Below are 17,868 nucleotides of genomic sequence, written 5' to 3'. Positions count from 1 at the left end.
TTTAGTGTATTTGCTTTACTTCTGGAAAGTATATGGCTTGATCAAAAAGAGAACCTTACTGTAGTTATGGGGAAGTAAGACAGAGATTAGGTGTTTGTCTGTTTAATTAATACAGGACATAGTTAAACCCATTCAAACTCTTATGATATTTGAGCACAATTTTAGACAATCTTAACACAATATAGACAACTTAATAGTGGATATGGTACTACTAGTCACTCTAATGACTCCATATTTGTATGCCTTCCTTTCCAGGCAGTAAACAGAGAGAGGCATTGTACTTACGTCCTATTTGTAGGTCTCCCTGTGGCTTCTAACTGATGATGGTCTAAACAGGATGCTGTCTTGATATGCCTTTGGTTTTATGTAGTATAGCTAATGCTATTTTCCCAATCCCTGTTGTAGTTACTGTTATGTTATTCTCCTTGCCCCTAGTGTACCCTTTCCCCTGTGAAGTGGATCCATCTGTATTTGAGGTGCCCCAAGGCTACACAATGTTGGGTGCAGGCCGTACGGAGCCCATGAGGGATGAGGATGATGACCTCCTCCAATTTGCCATTCAACAGAGTCTCCTGGATGCTGGCACAGAGACAGATCAGGTGATTGTGAGGGCAGCAACTGGACTGTGGTGGGAAAGGCTTTGTATTCAATTAGCAGAAAAGCATGTTTAACTGGTTCTTCAAAACAGGGTCTGTGGTCTAAGAAGGTTGTGTGGTACGAGACAAAAATAGGAGGACAACATAGCAAATAAACCCCCAGGTATTGTCACTGGAGATTATTCTTTGTGAACAAGTTTAGATATAGCACTGGGGGATTAAATATAGTCTTACTGGTACTTTGTATTGCTTATTAGGGATCAGGTATGGGGGAGACCTAAAGCTAAACATGATCTCAAACTATTCAATAAGTCATGGGATCGATTAGTTAATTGATTAATTAATTACCCCAAAAGTTTCCAATTGCTGTCTACTACTGGATGATACCTGTTGACTGTTTTTTACTTTTATTTCTTCATTCCATATATTTATTAGGTTACCATCTGGGAAGCTCTGACCAACACACGGCCAGGATCCAATCCACCAACCTACGATGAGGAACTACAGTTGGAACGGTGAGTATCTGTAAAACGCACACCCTCCATTCAAATACATATCTAGCTCTCCTGCCAGACTCTGTTTCTTTTTTATTGTGATGGAAGCAGCGGCTGCTACTAGAACAGAATTTGGTTGGGAGAAGGTGCCAGGAACTACATGAATTAAGATAGTTGCATGCTATCCTTCTAGTTTAAGTTCTCTGCCTTTCCTTCATAATTATGTAGTTTAAAGCAAAAAATCATATATTTATATGGTTTCTTCTTCCTGTTATGGAAAGGAACAAGAACTATGCAGGGCATGGAAACTTCTTTCCCAGCTATTAGAGATTTTGTTCATTAGCTCATTTCTGGCTTGTGGGATGCCACTAGCATGACTATGTAGTTTGGTTTGGTTTTAAGAGAAATCTGATATTGATAGTAGAATTGTGACTGGGTTTTTTTTAATGAAAATTTGTACCCTAAATAATTCATATATTTGCTTACAGATAAAATTCTTAGGCCTGAGAATCATTCTTTTTAGTTATTACACATATTGTAGGAGTGATTGTCTTAAAAATAAATTTAGTCTGTGAATAGCAAAAAGAAGCATGCTATCTGTGCCATGGTCAGGTTATATAAATACTCTAAAAAGACTGCTTCTTGAAAAATACCTGTTTCTGTCTGCTTTATAGGGATATATTTGAATTGATTAGAAACTTTTAACATTTACTCAGGGGTGGGATTCAAATTTCTTAACAACCGGTTCTATGGATGTGGCCTAATTTGTGGGTGTAGCTTGATGGTCATGTGACTGGGTGGGCCTGGCTTGCTGACTGGGCATTGCTTGGTGTCATGTGACTGGGTGGGCCTGGCTTGTATGTAAATATTATAAATATTTATGTAAATATTGATTTTTTTATAAAAAAGAGCAAATTTTAACCAAAAGCAGACAAATTGAGTTGCTCACAGAATCACAGATTCATCTTTCCATCTGCAATCAGCTACCTGAGTCTGTCACATAAAATTTGCTTGCAAGCAAACTCACAAAATTAACTCACAACATACCATATATGTAAATATTGAATTTTTTATAAAAAAAGAGCAACTTTTAACCAAAAGAAGGCAGGCAGATTGAGTTGGTCACAGAATCACAGATCTATCTATTTGCAATCGGCTACCTGAGTCTGCACTGAAAAGTAGAAGCTTCAGTCCTAAGGAAGGTTTGGCTCTGCTTTGAGATTAGCTAGAAAGCAAGAAATCAAAGGATTTTCTGCTTTCTACTAATCTAAATCTCCCGGCAGAACAGAACAACTGATGGTCAGGGAGAAAAAAAGGAAAAATAGCAACTTACCAAACCAGGCAAGTTGGATGGCTCGCATGCCAGGTAAGGAGTGAGTTGGCGGGGAGGAGAGGGGCCAGCCAGTGGAGCGATTTACCAGTTTTCCGAACTGCAGACAATCATAACACGTGTGTGTGTAGCATTTGCAAGAAATCATCAACTGTGATGCTTGGACTGCTAACAAAGTGCTGTGACGAGTGCGCAGCGTTTGAAAATCCTCTTGTTTCCTGCTTTTTCAACCTCAGCTGTGCCACACAAAGCAGCTGAGGAGGGAAAAGCAGGGAATAAAAGACAGCCTAGAGCCCGGACAGGCATGTGGGCCAAACACTGAATCGGTTCGGTGTCAGCTGCTCTTCGCAGCTACCTGTTCTATAGAACTGGGCCGACCCGGTAGCATTCAGCTCCTGAATTTACTCACTGTCTTTTTCAATGCTGCAGTTGCTGGCAATAGAACTATGTTTCTGTGCCCAATACGGCCTGAATTGATGGCATGTGAATAAACTATATTTTAAATTAGAAAATGTTATTTACAATCACATGCATATAACCAAATTCTGATAGCTTTTTGATTTTTTTTTTCTTTTTAAAGAAACTGTTGTGGGTAGGTTGAAATTTAGATCCAAGAAACAGCAACGTTTGCTTCGTTCTTTTACTATATAAGTGCTTCCCCATCAAGGTGTATTTCCAACATTTTAGGTTATAATTAACCTAATATAGGCTTGAAAATTAGCAGATAGAAAAGCATCTGAAAAAGGGAAATGGGAAGAGAAAAAATGCTGTTAGGAAAAAGAGATTAAAACATTGCTATTGCTATTTTAAGTCATTATTTCATTTTTCTTTGAAAATTTTTTTTAAAGGTTTTATATTTTTAACACAAGTTATCCTCAGGTTTTAAAATCCTCAATATTTATTTCATTTTGAAACACATTTCTGGCTTCTATGGTTATAACCACAGATTAGACAGTAATGACTGGATTCACCTAAAATCACAACGAAGCCAACTTGCAATGAGATAGGTGGCAAACAAATTTAATAAATAATAATATAACATATTGGAATGTGTGAATCTAGTTATTATGTTAGTATTTTACTTCTGTTTTTGGCAGATTTAAACAAGGAGGTACGTCATACTATCTGTTGAGCATGAAATCTTCAACTATCTTTTTTGTGTTTAGTGTAGAAATATTCTACAGAAGAGCTTGCTTTTCCCTGGAGCTCTTTTTAAAATTATGTTTATTTACTGATCATGAACTTAGAAGCTGTTTCCTTTATTCAACCCTTATAAATTTATGTCATTTTATCGAAAGCAAATACAGTAAGAGGTGACAGTCAGGGCCTGTTGTTGTAACAAGCAAAGGATTCTATTGACTGAATGTCCACTTCTGATTTTTCTGATTTGCATTGTTTTTAATTTGTTAAATTTGTAGTTCATTTACATATATATTCAGCATACATGTGATAAACTAAGAATTTCATGTGCTAAAACACCCCACACCAAATTGTGCTTTCTTATCCATGAGTACTATAGGTTTCCCCATGCATGTTCTTAACTCAGCTAATAAAGTAAAGATAGTCCTAAGTAAAGACTTATGGCCACAACTGAGCCCAAAATTTCTGTTGCTAAGATAGACATTAGTTAAATGAGCTTTGCCCCATTTTATGACCCTTCTGGCCACAATTGTTAAGTAAAGCACTATAGTTGTTAACATGGTTGTTAAGTGAATCTGGCTTCCCCATTTACCTTACTTGTCAGAAGGTCACAAAAGATGATCACATGATCCCAGGTCACTGCAACTGTCATAAATATGAATCAGTTGCCAAGCGTCCAAATTTTGATCACACAACCATGGGAATGCTGCAGTGGTTGTAAGTGTGAAAAATGGTTTTAAGTCCCTTTTTTCAGTGTCGTCATAACTGAATGGTTACTAAACAAACTGTTGTAAATCAAGGACTACCTATTTGTTATAACAAGATTAATAAAACACATTAAAATATAATCAAAATTATATGAGTTTTAAGATATGCATATTTTTAAAGCAAGGTAAAAGGTTTCCCTGTCAGTTGTGTCCAAGTCTAGGTCATGGTGCTCATCTCCATTTTTTGGCCAAGGGAGCCAGCGTTGTCTGAAGACATTTTCTGTGGCCAGCATGACTATACATGAAAAGTGCATGGAATGCTGTTACCTTCCTACCGAAGTGATACCTATTAATCTACTTGCATTGCTTCCAAACTGCTGGGTGGGCAGGAACGAGGGCAGGAATGGGAACTCACCCCATTGCACGGCACTTGGGTCTCAAACCTGGGCTAGCAGCACTCCAACTGATAAACTCAGTATCTTTAATAGCAATAGCACTTAGACTTATGTACTGCTTCACAGAGCTTTACAGCTCTCCCTGAGTGGTTTACAGAGTCAGCCTATTGCGCCCAACAATCTGGGTCCTCATTTTACCCACCTCGGAAGGATGGGAGGCTGAGACAATCTTGAGCCTGGTAGGATTTGAACTGCCAAATTGCAGTCAGCCGGCAGTCAGCAGAAGTAGCCTGCAAAAGTAGCCTGCATTCTAACCACTGTGCCACCGCGGCTCTTAACTATTGACCCATTGCGCACTCTATTCATAAAGTGGCTGAAATAAATTATAAAAGATTAATAAAATACTTTATAATATAACCAAAGTATATAAAATACAAATTTTCCAAAAATAACAAATATAAACAGTAAGTGCTTGTTATAAGCCTCTGATTAGTTTTGGTTTTGTTTAGCTTAATTTACAAATGACACAGTTATGATTTGTTCATAACTTAAATCATGGTTTAATGCACTGCATAGCCCACTCGTGAAGCTAACAGATCTCAAATTCACCGTTTTTCAGCAAGCCAATTTAAAAGAATCTAGTATAAAATCACTGACTTGTAATTCATCAGCAAATTTGGCTGAGTTTGAATGCAAAACAGATGGTTTATTAATGTAAGGTATTAATTTGCATTAGTCCTGTTGCTGTGCTAGTTCATCTTGCTTGTGGCAAAAAATGCATATCTACCCTGGATGTGTCCAGTATTCATTTCACAGCAGTTTCTGCACAGCACTATCACAAGCTATTACTGTCTTCCAAATTGTTTTTAGTTTTAAATGCACTTAATAGGAAACCGTAGGCTTTCTCTATCATTACTGCATGCAGTTCAGTAACCACTAAATGACTGGTGAAAGTTAATGCCAGAAACATCCATCATCTTTTGCTATTCCTCCCTGAAGTTATTCTGGGAATTACTTCAGCAGCAAACTACAGCAACTTAAGAAAATAGACATCAACAAAGGCATCCGAGAGCGCTTGGGGAAAATGCAGTAAATAGCAATTTAGGCAAGCCCAAGAATTGTGATTCTTACAGTTTTGCAGCAAGCCCATGAAAAGCTATAGAAAGAAATGGACATAGTTTATTTGATAATTTAAATGCTCCACTTCATCTCATCCAGACAAAAAAAGAAATAGATACATCTACTTTCAATATGCCTAGAAATATGGTTCAGCCTATTCCCGATCAAATTATTCAATTTGCAATTGCCCCTATAGTTCAGACTGTTGTGGGAGACCTATATGGTTTCCATTGTATATTTATGGAAAACTCCCAACCTAGGGGAGTAAAATATAAGTATCTTATGTACTATACATGACAGGTCTTCACAAACTGTCATTCATTCCAAATAATGCTTGCTCAGCTGCAGAATGGACCCAGGTTCTGGGATTCATTGTGTCAATGATTAATAACTTAAGTGGCTTCCAATTTACTTCTGAACACAAAGCAAAGATCCGCAAACCTTTTGTGCCTGAAGTTCACCTGTTCTAGCATGGGCCTGCCCATGGATTAAACCCATTTTCTGATTGCACTACCATCCAAAATAAGATGGCCAGCACCTGGGGAAAATCCTAGTTGGTAACAATGCTGCCATTAGTTCAGTGCTCTCTCCTTGGAATGTTTCTCCTGTTGAATTAGTTTATGTTTTCTTCAAAGCCGGAGAATTTTTAATTGCCCCGGAATGTTTTTTTGTTGTGCTACATTATCTCTACTTTTATTAGCTGCTTCTTTCTGGTGTGTTTCACAAAAAATCTGTGTGTGAACAGTTCCACTAATTTGGAGTAGCCTATATGCCTGAACTGAGACTTCAAGGTTTCAGGCATTTTGATCCATGAATGAAAGAAAATAGTATATTTTCTAAAAGCCTTTGTATACAATTGTAAATGCTCACAAGTATTCTTCAAGTCCCACTTCTTTGGCTCCTATATAGGTAGTCCTCAACTAATGACCACCATTGAGCCCAAAATTTCTGTTGCTAAGTGAGACAGTTGTTAAGTGCATTTTGCTCCATTTTACAACCTTTCTTGCCACAGTTGTTAAGTGAATAGCTGCAGTTGTTAACTGTTACTGACACAGTTGTTAAGTAAATCTGGCTTCCCCATTGACCTTCCTTGTCAGAAGTTCTCAAAAGGTGATCACATGATCCCAGGTCACTGCAACTGTCATAAATATGAATCAAGCATCTGAATTTTGATTACCTGATCATGGGGATGCTGCAACAATCATTAAGTGTGAAAACTGGTCATAAGTCACTGGTTTCAATACTTCTTCTAACTTTGAATGGTCACTAAATGAACTGTTGTAAGTTGTGGACTATCTGTACAGTCTTCCCAGTCTCTTGTCTTTTACCTACCTGTATGATAAGAATTCTGAAAAATGTAATTGCAACATATCTGCAAAGCAAGAGGTTTGCGAATGCAGCTGCAGTCTCAACATTAGCATCTGAATACAGGGTAAGGTTCAGATAAGCAAATGCAGTTGATAATAAATTGCTTCCCAGCCCACAACTGTCTGGATATCCAGATGTTGCTATGACTGTTTAAGTTACAAATATTCTGTGATAAACAGAATCAGTTCAATGTGACATGTCCCGTTAACTCAGAGGTCTCCAAAATGCAAGAAGCCTGGTGAATAAAATACCTGAATTTCTCCTCTTACTAAATATGGCTAAATTCGACATCATATTTGTCTGTGAAACATGACTCAATGCATCTCTCCCTGACTCCACTACCACAGTAAGAGACTATCATGTTTACCAATCAGATCATGAAATCCGTAGAGGAGGTGGTGTTGCCATCTTCTATAAAAAGTCCTTACATCTAAAAAACATCCAAGTTACCCAAGAGCTTGCTCTTCCTGGGACCATCGTCTGTGAACTATCCTTAAATATCACATTTCGATTCTTACTGTGTTACAGAGCCCCTGATTATGACATTGAACTTGTAAACAAGCTAAATTCATTACTAACATGGGCAATATCCTGCCCACACACTTTTATCTTTCTTGGTGACTTCAATCTACCTCACATTAACTGGACCCTAAACAAATGTAAAACTGAACCCATACATGCAACCTTCTACAATGCTGTAACAAACCTGGGACTGGAACAACTAGTAACCAACAATACTAGACTTAACAGCTGCCTCGATCTCATCTTCTGCAATAGTTTGAATTCAATTTACAGAATACAAATTAAAGAACCCTTTTCCAACAGTGACCACAGCATGATTGACCTTTGTCTCAACGTACAACCACACAAAAATCAACACAACAATGTGATCCCCAATTATAACTTCAAAAAAGGCAACTATGATCTTATAGACAACGATCTCTTATCCCTTGATTGGCAATTTCTATTCACTGAATGCAATACTGTTGAAGACCGTTACAACATATTTTTACTTGAAGTCAAAAGAGTCATCAAACTATATGAACCAATAACAACTCCAAAAACCAGAAAAAACAGATTACCCAAAACAATAAGGAAGCTTCAATCCAAAAAGAGATCACTTTGGTGGAAAAACAAATATGGTCACGTTGCCAACTTCAAAAGCCGATACAAAAATTTATGCCACCAGATAAAGACTGAATGCACCAATTATCACATTAAACAAGAGGAAAACTTCCTACGCACCAATTCCACCCGCGCTTTCTACAATTTTGTAAACAACAAACAAAGTCTCTAGGTCCATCCCACCCCTGAAAGGACCTAATGGTAAAGACTGCAATGATGACACTATTAAAGCCAACCTCCTTAACACATTCTTTGGTTAGTATTTGTAAACAGCAATGGATCATGCCCAGTATTTCCTAGTCGATCCACAGACAATTACAATGATCTAATACATATTGATTTTACAGTAGACAATGTTGAAAAAGCACTACGCAATCTAAAACCATCTCTATCTATTGGACTGGATGGAATATGTGCCTACTTCTTAAAAAGGCTATCCACTGCCATAGCCGAACCTCTAAGCATAATCTCTGAAAAATCTTTTCAGGACCAGCTCCTTGCCAAAACTATGGTCACAAGCCACAGTCATCCCCATCTTCAAAAAGGGAGACCTCAGCCTAGTTGAAAATTACAGACCAATCTCTTTATGTTGCGTCACCTGTAAAGTCATGGAATCAATTATTAACCAATCCATTATCCTCCACTTAGAAACAAACAACCTACTCTCTAATAAACAATTTGGTTTCAGAAAAAAACTATCCTACAATCTGCAACTCTTACACTGCAAAAACATATGGCCTACCACAACTCGATCAGGGCAAAGCAATAGATGCAATCTACATAGACTTCTGTAAAGCCTTTGCTTCAGTGGTACACAACAAACTACTCCTAAATATAAAATCTTATGGTATCTCTGGGCACCTGTATAACTGGATAGAAGCATTCCTTTCAAACAGACAACAAATGGTCAAAATTGGGAGTGTCTTATCAAATTCTGTACCTGTCAACAGTGGTGTCCCCCAAGGCAGTGTTCTAGGTCCAACTCTCTTCATACTCTACATAAATGACCTCTGTAATCATATTAAGAGCAACTGCATTCTCTTCGCTGACAATGTAAAGCTATTCAACACCACAGACAATACTGCTGCCCTTCAAAAAGACCTCGACTATGTATCAGAATGGTCAAACAAATGGCAACTTCAAATCTCAACAAATAAATGCTCTGTCTTACATATTGGCAAAAAAAAAATCAGAAAATAAAATGCAGGCTGAATAGTCAAGACCTTGTTGATGATCCAAACTCTGTAAGGATCTTGGAGTACTCATCTCTAATGATCTAAGCCCACTGTAACTACATAGCCAAAAAGGCATTAAGAGTTGTTAACCTAATCTTACGTAGCTTTTTCTCTGGTAATATTACACTACTAACTAGAGCATACAAAACATTTGCTAGACCAATACTTGAATACAGCTCATCAGTCTGGAACCCACATTACGTATCTGATATTTACACAGTTGAGAAAGTCCAGAAATATTTCACAAGAAGAGTTCCCCACTCCTCTACTTGTTGCAGAATACCTTATGCCACCAGACTTGAAATTCTAGACCTAGAAAACCTAGAACTAAGACATCTGGGGAACAAGCAGGGTGAACTCAAACTATGAATACATGAAGGTAAATATGATATAGTTGGAATAACAGAAACTTGGTGGGATGAAACCCATGACTGGAACATACTGGTAGAAGGATACAAACTATTCAAAAAAAACCCAGACCCCATAAAAGAGGAGGTGGAGTTGCACTGTATGTAAAGGACCACTATATTGCTACAGAAATGCATGAAACCAAAGATGAAAACCTCCTAGAATGCATATGGGTCCATATAAAAGAAAAAAAGAATGACATGGCCATAGGTGTATATTATAGGCCACCCAATCAAGCAGAAAAAATAGATGTCCTTTTTGCCAGCCAACTAACAAACATATGCAAGAAACACACAACCATAGTAATGGGAGATTTCAATTATCCTGATATCAATTGGAAAACTAATTCTGCACCAAGTGAGAAATCAAATAAGTTCCTAACCAACCTAGCTGACAACTTTGTTGTCCAAAAGGTAGAGGGTGAAGCTAGAGGGACAGCCATACTGGACTTAATTCTTACAAACAGAGTTGAAACTGCAGGAACCTTGGGTGAGAGTCACCATGTCATACTAGAATTCAACATAACACAAACACAAGCAACAGAACACAATGACACCAGAGTCTTGGATTTTAAAAGAGCTGATTTCAATAAACTCAAAGAGAACTTGGGAAAGATTCCATGGATGAAAATCCTAAAGGGGAAAACAACTCAAGAATCTTGGGATACTCTAAAAAGTATGATCATAGAAGCCCAGACCAGCACAATACCACTGAGAAAGAAAAACAAGAAATCCAAGAAGAAACCAGCATGGCTGCACAAAGATCTCTCTGGCAAATTGAAAGAAAAAAAGGACAAGTGCAAAAAATGGAAAGAAGGACATACAACTAAGGCAGAATATCAGCAGATAACCAGAATCTGCAAAGACAAAGTCAGGATAGCAAAGGCTCAGAACAAATAAAGACTTGCAACAAAAGTCAAAGATAATTAAAAAAAAGTTTCTTCCAACATATAAATAACAAGAAAAAAATCAAGGAAACAATCGGTCCACTAAAGAGAGAAGAAGGCAAGGAAGTAACAGGCAACAGAGAGAAAGCAGAACTGCTTAACTCATTCTTTGCATCTGATTTCACGCAAAAAGAAACTATAGCTCAACCCACCAAAAACATAACTGTAAAAGACAGACCAGAAATAAAAGTTAAAAATAGCAAAAAAAATAGTAAGAGAACACCTGTCTGATCTTGATGAAAACAAATCACTGGGGCCTGATGGATTATATCCCAAAGTTTTAAAGGAGCTGGCAAAGGTAATCTCAGAACCACTGCACCATATCTTTCAAAAATCCTGGAGCACCGGGGAACTACCAGAGGACTGGAAAAGAGCTGATGTGGTTCCCATCTTCAAAAAAGGAAAAAAAACAGACCCAGGAAACTATAGACCAACCAGCCTAACATCAATACCCAGGAGGATACTGGAAAAGATAATAAAAAAACCGATCTGCCAACATCTAGAAACAAGTAAAGTAATAACTAGCAGTCAGCCCGGGTTTGTTAAAAACAGATCATGCCAAACCAATCTTATTTCATTCTTCAACACAGTGACTAAATTAGTCGACCAGCAAAATACTGTGGACATAATATATTTAGATTTCAGCAAGGCATTCGATAAAGTAGACCACAACCTACTTCTTAGTAAGCTAGAAAAAGTTGGAATAGATAGCACCACCTCTAGATGGATTCGCAACTGTCTGGCAAACCATACTCAACGAGTAGTCCTTAATGGGTCTAAGTCTACATGGAGGGAAGTAAGCAGTGGGTGCCACAAGGTTCCGTCTTAGGCCCAGTACTCTTCACTATCTTCATAAACGACTTAGATGAGGGAATAGAAGGGGAACTTACCAAATTTTCAGATGATATTAAGCTGGCAGGAATAGCTAACCCCCAAGAAGATAGCTCAAGATATAGATGGATCTTGACAGACTAGAACACTGGGCCGTATCTAACAAAATGAAATTCAATGTAGAGAAAAGTAAAGTCCTACACTTAGGCAAGAAAAACCAAAAGTACACATATAGACTGGGTGAAACCAGGCTCAATAGCAGTAACTGTGAGAGGGATCTTGGAGTCTTAGTGGACAACCAGCTAAATATGACCCAGCAGTGTGCTGCAGCCGCCAAAAAAGCTAATGCAATCCTAAGTTGTATGAACAGAGGGATACAGTCAAGATCAAGGGAAGTACTAATACCACTCTATAAAGCCTTAGTAAGACCACATCTAGAGTACTGCATCCAGTTTTGGTCACCACATTATAAAAAAGATGTTGAGGCTCTAGAAAAAGTACAGAGAAGAGCAATCAGGATGATTAGGGGACTGGAGGCTAAAACATACAATGAACGGTTGCAGGAATTGGGCTTGGCTAGTCTAGTAAAGAGAAGGACCAGGGGAGACATGATAGCGGTCTTCCAATATTTGAGGGGCTGCCACAGGGAGGAAAGGGGTCAAGCTATTTTCTAAAGGGCCTGTAGGCCAGACAAGGAATAATGGATGGAGATTGAACAAGGAGAGATTGAACCTGGAAATAAGGAGAAACTTTCTGACAGTGAGAACAATCAACCAATGGAACAGCTTGCCCTCAGAAGTTGTGGGAGCTCCATCAGTTGAGATTTTCAAGAAGAGATTGGACTGCCATTTGTCAGAAATGGTGTAGGGTCTCCCGCTTGGGCAGGGGGTTGGACTAGATGACCTAAAAGGTCCCTTCCAATTCTGATTATCTGTATCTGCCTTTGGTCCAATCTAAGTATAGTATATAAAATCATACATTGCAATGTCCTACCTGTCAATGAATACTTCAGCTTCAACCATAACAATACAAGAGCAAACAACAGATAAAAACTCAAGGTTAACTGCACCAAACTTGATTGCAGGAAATACGACTTCAGCAACAGACTGGTCAGTGTCTGGAACACTCTACCTGACTCTGTGATTTCTTCCCCAAACCCCCAAAACTTTAACCTTAGACTGTCTACTATTGGCCTCACCCCCTTCCTAAGAGGCCTGTAGGGGGCGTGCATAACGGCACCAATGTGCCTACCGTCCCTGTCCTATTGTTTCTTTTATTTTTCTTATATGTATCCATGTATTCATAACTATGTTTTTTACTTATACCTATTATCTTGTAAGCAATTGACAAACCAAATAAAATAAAATAAATAAATAAACTTGGCAACTTTAAGACTTAACGGACTTCAACTTCCGGAATTCCTCAGCCAGCTAGGAATTCTGGGTGTTGAAATCCACAAGTCTTAAAGTTGCCAAGTTTGGGGACCCCTGTGTTAACTATTGTGTTTTAAGTGCTTGATTAAATGAATCACATTCTGATTTGGAAATAGTAAGATTTTTTTTTTTAAATCACAAAATTGAAAAGAGCTTTGTGTAATAGGAGGTAATAAAGAGAATCTGTCCTCAGGCAGTGATCCGTAGTGTGAACATGAGTTTATTACAAGGACAAAAATGTTGCTCCATCCATTACCTAGGTAGGAAATGTAATAAATTCAGGAGGTTTTTGTCAGCATTGTATATAATCGGCGCAAACAGCTTGAATCAAAAGCTGACCCATTGCTTTGTTTGTACTGGCAGTGAGGCTCTTTTGTAATTGTATGAGCACGGAGAAACTCGAGATTGAGCCAGACAATCAGAATGTTAACATGAGAAAATAGAATAGAATAGAATAGAATAGAATAGAATAGAATAGAATAGAATAGAATAGAATTCTTTATTGGCCAAGTGTGATTGGACACACAAGGAATTTGTTTTGGTGCAAATGCTCTCAACGTACATAAAAAGAAAAAAAAATATTTGTCAAGAATCATAGGTGTAACACTTAATAGTAGTCAAAGGGTACAAGTGAGCAATCAAATCATACTAGAAAACATAAAAATAAGGGATCAAATCAAATTATACTAGTAAAACGTCGATTTAAAAAATCATAAGGATACAAGCAACCAAGTTACATTCATGCAGTCATAAGTGGGAGGAGATGGCTGAAAGGAAGGATGAGAAGATGAATAGTAATAGTAATGCAGACTTAGTAAATAGTTTTGACAGTTTAAGGGAATTATTTGTTTAGCAGAGTGATGGCACCCAGGAAAAACCTATCCTTGTGTTCAGTTGCTCCGGTATGCAGCGCTTCACAGCATGGTCAGAAATATGTTTGAAGGCCTTTAAGTGGGCTGAAGTACACCTGTTGAACAAGCAGAAGGGCAACTTGTGTCTCTTTCTCATGATTGCAACAAACTCTCCTCTTCCTTCTCAGGGCCATCCAAGAAAGCATGTTCCTTCAGTCAGGACCAGGCCTGGTCCCTATGGAGTCTGGAGGTGGCAATGATGTGCCTGCTCCTGAGGGCAACCCAGCGCTCAGCACCAATGGAAGCGGTTCCTCAGCTTTGCCTCCACCTTACCCCAGCTTTGATGAGCAGCTGCGTTTGGCCATGGAGCTGTCGTCTAGGGAGCAGGAAGAACGGGAGCGCCAACACCGTGAAGAAGATGAGGAGCTGCAACGAATCCTCCAGCTCTCTCTGACAGAGAAGTAGCATCCCAGCCTGCTAGCAAGGGGTCCCTTGGCCTTGCTCAATCAAGCCTCACACCACCCAGCCTAATTCTCCTTGCTGCCACTGTATTTTGGATTGGGTTGGGTTCCATGCTTTGCCCCCTTTCCTGTTGGGGTCAGGCTGGAGGTGAGAAGACAGAACCTTCTGCATTTCCTGTGGTTCACTTGGTTCCGTCCTTTAATATTATTTCTTGTAATTTTTTTAACCGCTTTATCCTTCATGGAGGAATTGTTTTCTACAGCACAGAGAAGGGGAGTAAGAGAAAAGGAGCAGCAACTGATAGGAAAGAATGGAAAAATAATGAAAGATGTTTCTCTTTTTCAGATGAGTTTGCAGGGTTTTTTTTGAGGGTGCTAGAAGTGTGCTGTTGCAGCTTCTGTCTTTGCATGGGTTTTGGCCTCTCTTGGGGATTGGGGCAATAGAGGGGGTGGGATCCAGGAGCTCAATGCATTGATATTTGCAGTAAGACTGAAGTCAGGCGGCAGCTTGATGAATAATACTCATTCCTGTCTTCCCCCACCCGCCCCCCTTCCTCATCATGAGCTGCTGCTCTCCCCTCTTCCCGTGTTTAATTTATTTTATTTATATCTTTAAAGATATATACTAGAAAGGGAGCGGAGGTGTGTGCTTTTTTAAAAACTGAACCCAGTGGGTCTTAAAGGGAACAGCTGGGTTCACTCGAGCAGTTTTCTCCTGCTGTCTGGGGACCAGGCACGGGGAGCTCTGGGCAGCAGGAATACTAAATAAAAAACATGAAACCAGCATCTGCTTTTGGTAGCTTTCTTCAGTTTCAACTATCTTGGTCACAGTTTGTGTGGCTCTCATACAAACATAATGTGAGGCTCCATTTGTGGTACTTGTGATCATGTTTAAATTACTGAACAAGCTGATTTGTTTACTAAAAAAAAAAAACAACCCTCAGTTTATGGTTTGAATGATCAGGCTGTGGTAGCATGTCTTAAGAAGGAATTAGTGGATTGTTCACAAAGAATTACTTAACCAGTCAGGTGCAACATTTCAACAAGCCAAATGCATAGAATTCTGTATGTTTGATAATCTTTCATTTTTATGAACTCAATCAAACAAGAGGTAATGGTCCTACTTCTAGAACCAAAACTTGCAGTCAATAATATATCTGATTATTTTAAATTATTATATGAAATGTTTAGCATATGTGCCTTCTTAAGTCTCCCATCTTCCTTTTACTTACAAGGCTATGATGACAGTGGAAGCAATAAATAGCAGAATTTCCAGATCAAGGATTAGCAACACACCACTGAGATTGCAAGAGTTTTACCAAGCTCCCCACCCCACCCAATTGCATTTTCTTCAATTTTAGCAGTCACTTCTATCTCTGAACGTAGCTTTTCAGGACATTTCTAACATTTATTTTAGCCACTCTGTTTGTTGAGCAGCTTCCTTACATTTTTCTTTCACTGTCCTCTTAATTCAAACTGCCACCATTCTGTTCTGCCTTCATTGGAGGACAGGAGGCACATCTAAGGAGCAATAGGTTGAAGGCTGCACCAGAATATGGTTCATGTTTGGATTAAATATTTCTTTGCCTTAATTCCCCATGCTTTCCCCCTCTTAAACCTCCATTCCCAGCAATTCTTTCATCAGGTTCCTCTTTCTCTGGCTATTTGCTCACTGTGCATTTTTCTTTTTGCTTCCTTGCTCATTTTGGTTTGCTTCTGTATTTCCTGAAGCCTTTTCCCGCCATCTTCTTGGGTGCCATATAATATGGTTTGTTGGCTCACAGAATTTGAAGTACAAATTACTATGTTCTGTGAATAATTAGAATTCTGAAATCTCATATTTGTCCAGTGGTCAATTCTTGGTATCATTACTACTACAGTAATACAGAACAAGATCAATTTTGATGCTCTAATTTCCTGCCTTACATGAACCCCCTAGTGGTCATTCACGGAAATGTAATTTGTGTGATGTGACAAAACCTTGGTGGCTTTATGAGGCCATGTGATAAAAGTCTGTCAAACAATTTTTTAAATACTTCTAATATTACTAAAATTGCAATAACCATTAATTAGTTGTGTTCATTTTGTATAGCCTTTTTACTCTATATTCCTTCATTCAGGAAGGTATGGAAGAGGTTCCAGGGCATCTGATTTTGTTCAGATATGTGAGGTGCATATTTTGAAAAATGAACAATCCCTGGACAATCCAAGTTCTTCTCTGAAACATTAGAACACTAATGCTAGTTAGAATATTCACTTGGTACATTAAATGGAAGGTAGCTTTATTTTGCATCAGTAATTTTAAGAGATTAATACTGTGTTATGAAGTGTGTTGTCACTGTTTATAACTGACTGGATTGGAAGATCAAGGGATGATTCTGAGTAGAGTTCAAATATTTACCTGAACCTGGAGATCGTATCTATTGTGACCGAAAACCATGTGCAGAGGCTGCTAGTATATCATATACTATATGAAACTTTCTGCCTTCATTCTCCACAACTTCAAGCAAGCTATGTCCAGAGAAAAAAGAGAAAATGCAGTATTGTTACGGTCTCCTTCAAATCAAGCTCAATTTCTAATAATTCTATGGACTATTCCATGTAGGTTTTTGGTCCACAATATAAAGGTGTTTCCCTACTGCCATCTTCTGGGATGTTTTTCAGTTTCCAGCCTTAGCGTTTTTGCTTTGTCCAAGAAGTAGTAACCAAGTTCAACTTTCCTTAGTTTTTAAGATCAGCCATAGTTGGCTAGGCACTACCACCAGTATTTGCCCCAAACAGCCAGATTAAGTCAGAATGCAAGACAAGTTATTTCAAAATATTCAAGAATTGATGCATTATACTATATTAAAAAACTATACTGTACCCTCAATAATTCGATGTGATGATCAGCTCCTGATACGCTTATCACAATAAACTAACTCTTGGAGCCTTAAAATTATTTGTTGTGGTAACTATTGTAGACCAAAACATGGGGCTGTTGTAAAGGGACAGACAAGATGACTGCCAAGAAACTTGAGAATTTCAGCATTCGACTTGTTCTTTGATCACAGCATGTCATATCAATATTTGTTGGTGTCTCACCGGTGTTTGTGGTCAGTGATGCAGTCAGGTGATTTTCAACTCTGACCATATCATAGAGGAAGTCTCTTGATAATTTGTGCTCTTTTATATCAATCTGGTAAACCAGCCCTACTGCTTTTGATGATTTCCTGTTAAAGCTGTGAGTTCTGCCCTGATGGTGCCACTGTTTATAGCTCATTAGGATCTTGTGAGAAAGTTTGAGCCTTCCGGCTGAATTTCAGAAAGATCCTGGTTGGCAACAGCAGCTGAATTCAGTGGTCTTACTGGGTGAAAAAAAATGAAATGATACTGTGTTTTTCCAAACTAGACTTTTTTTTAAAAAAAAATCACCTGCTGAGTCATTGT

At 38.4% G+C, this 17,868-nt stretch overlaps 1 protein-coding gene across 1 annotated transcript in view; it reads left to right on the top strand.

Annotated features, from left to right (window-relative positions):
* Positions 1 to 15,223, top strand: part of ANKRD13D (ankyrin repeat domain 13D) — a 29,746-nt gene extending 14,523 nt beyond the window's left edge. The window contains exons 13-15 of the mRNA XM_026719614.2: positions 436 to 599; positions 1,032 to 1,111; positions 14,167 to 15,223. Of these exons, the coding sequence (XP_026575399.1) occupies positions 436 to 599; positions 1,032 to 1,111; positions 14,167 to 14,443 (521 nt within the window). The 3' untranslated portion in view covers positions 14,444 to 15,223. The remainder of the gene's footprint in view (positions 1 to 435; positions 600 to 1,031; positions 1,112 to 14,166) is intronic.
* The last annotated feature ends 2,645 nt before the right edge of the window (positions 15,224 to 17,868 follow it).

Source organism: Pseudonaja textilis, chromosome 1, assembly GCF_049901715.1.
Source record: "Pseudonaja textilis isolate UNSWEBS1 chromosome 1, rPseTex1.2, whole genome shotgun sequence".
Taxonomy (NCBI): Eukaryota; Metazoa; Chordata; class Lepidosauria; order Squamata; family Elapidae; genus Pseudonaja; species Pseudonaja textilis.
This window is presented reverse-complemented; position numbering and strand designations above follow the sequence as displayed.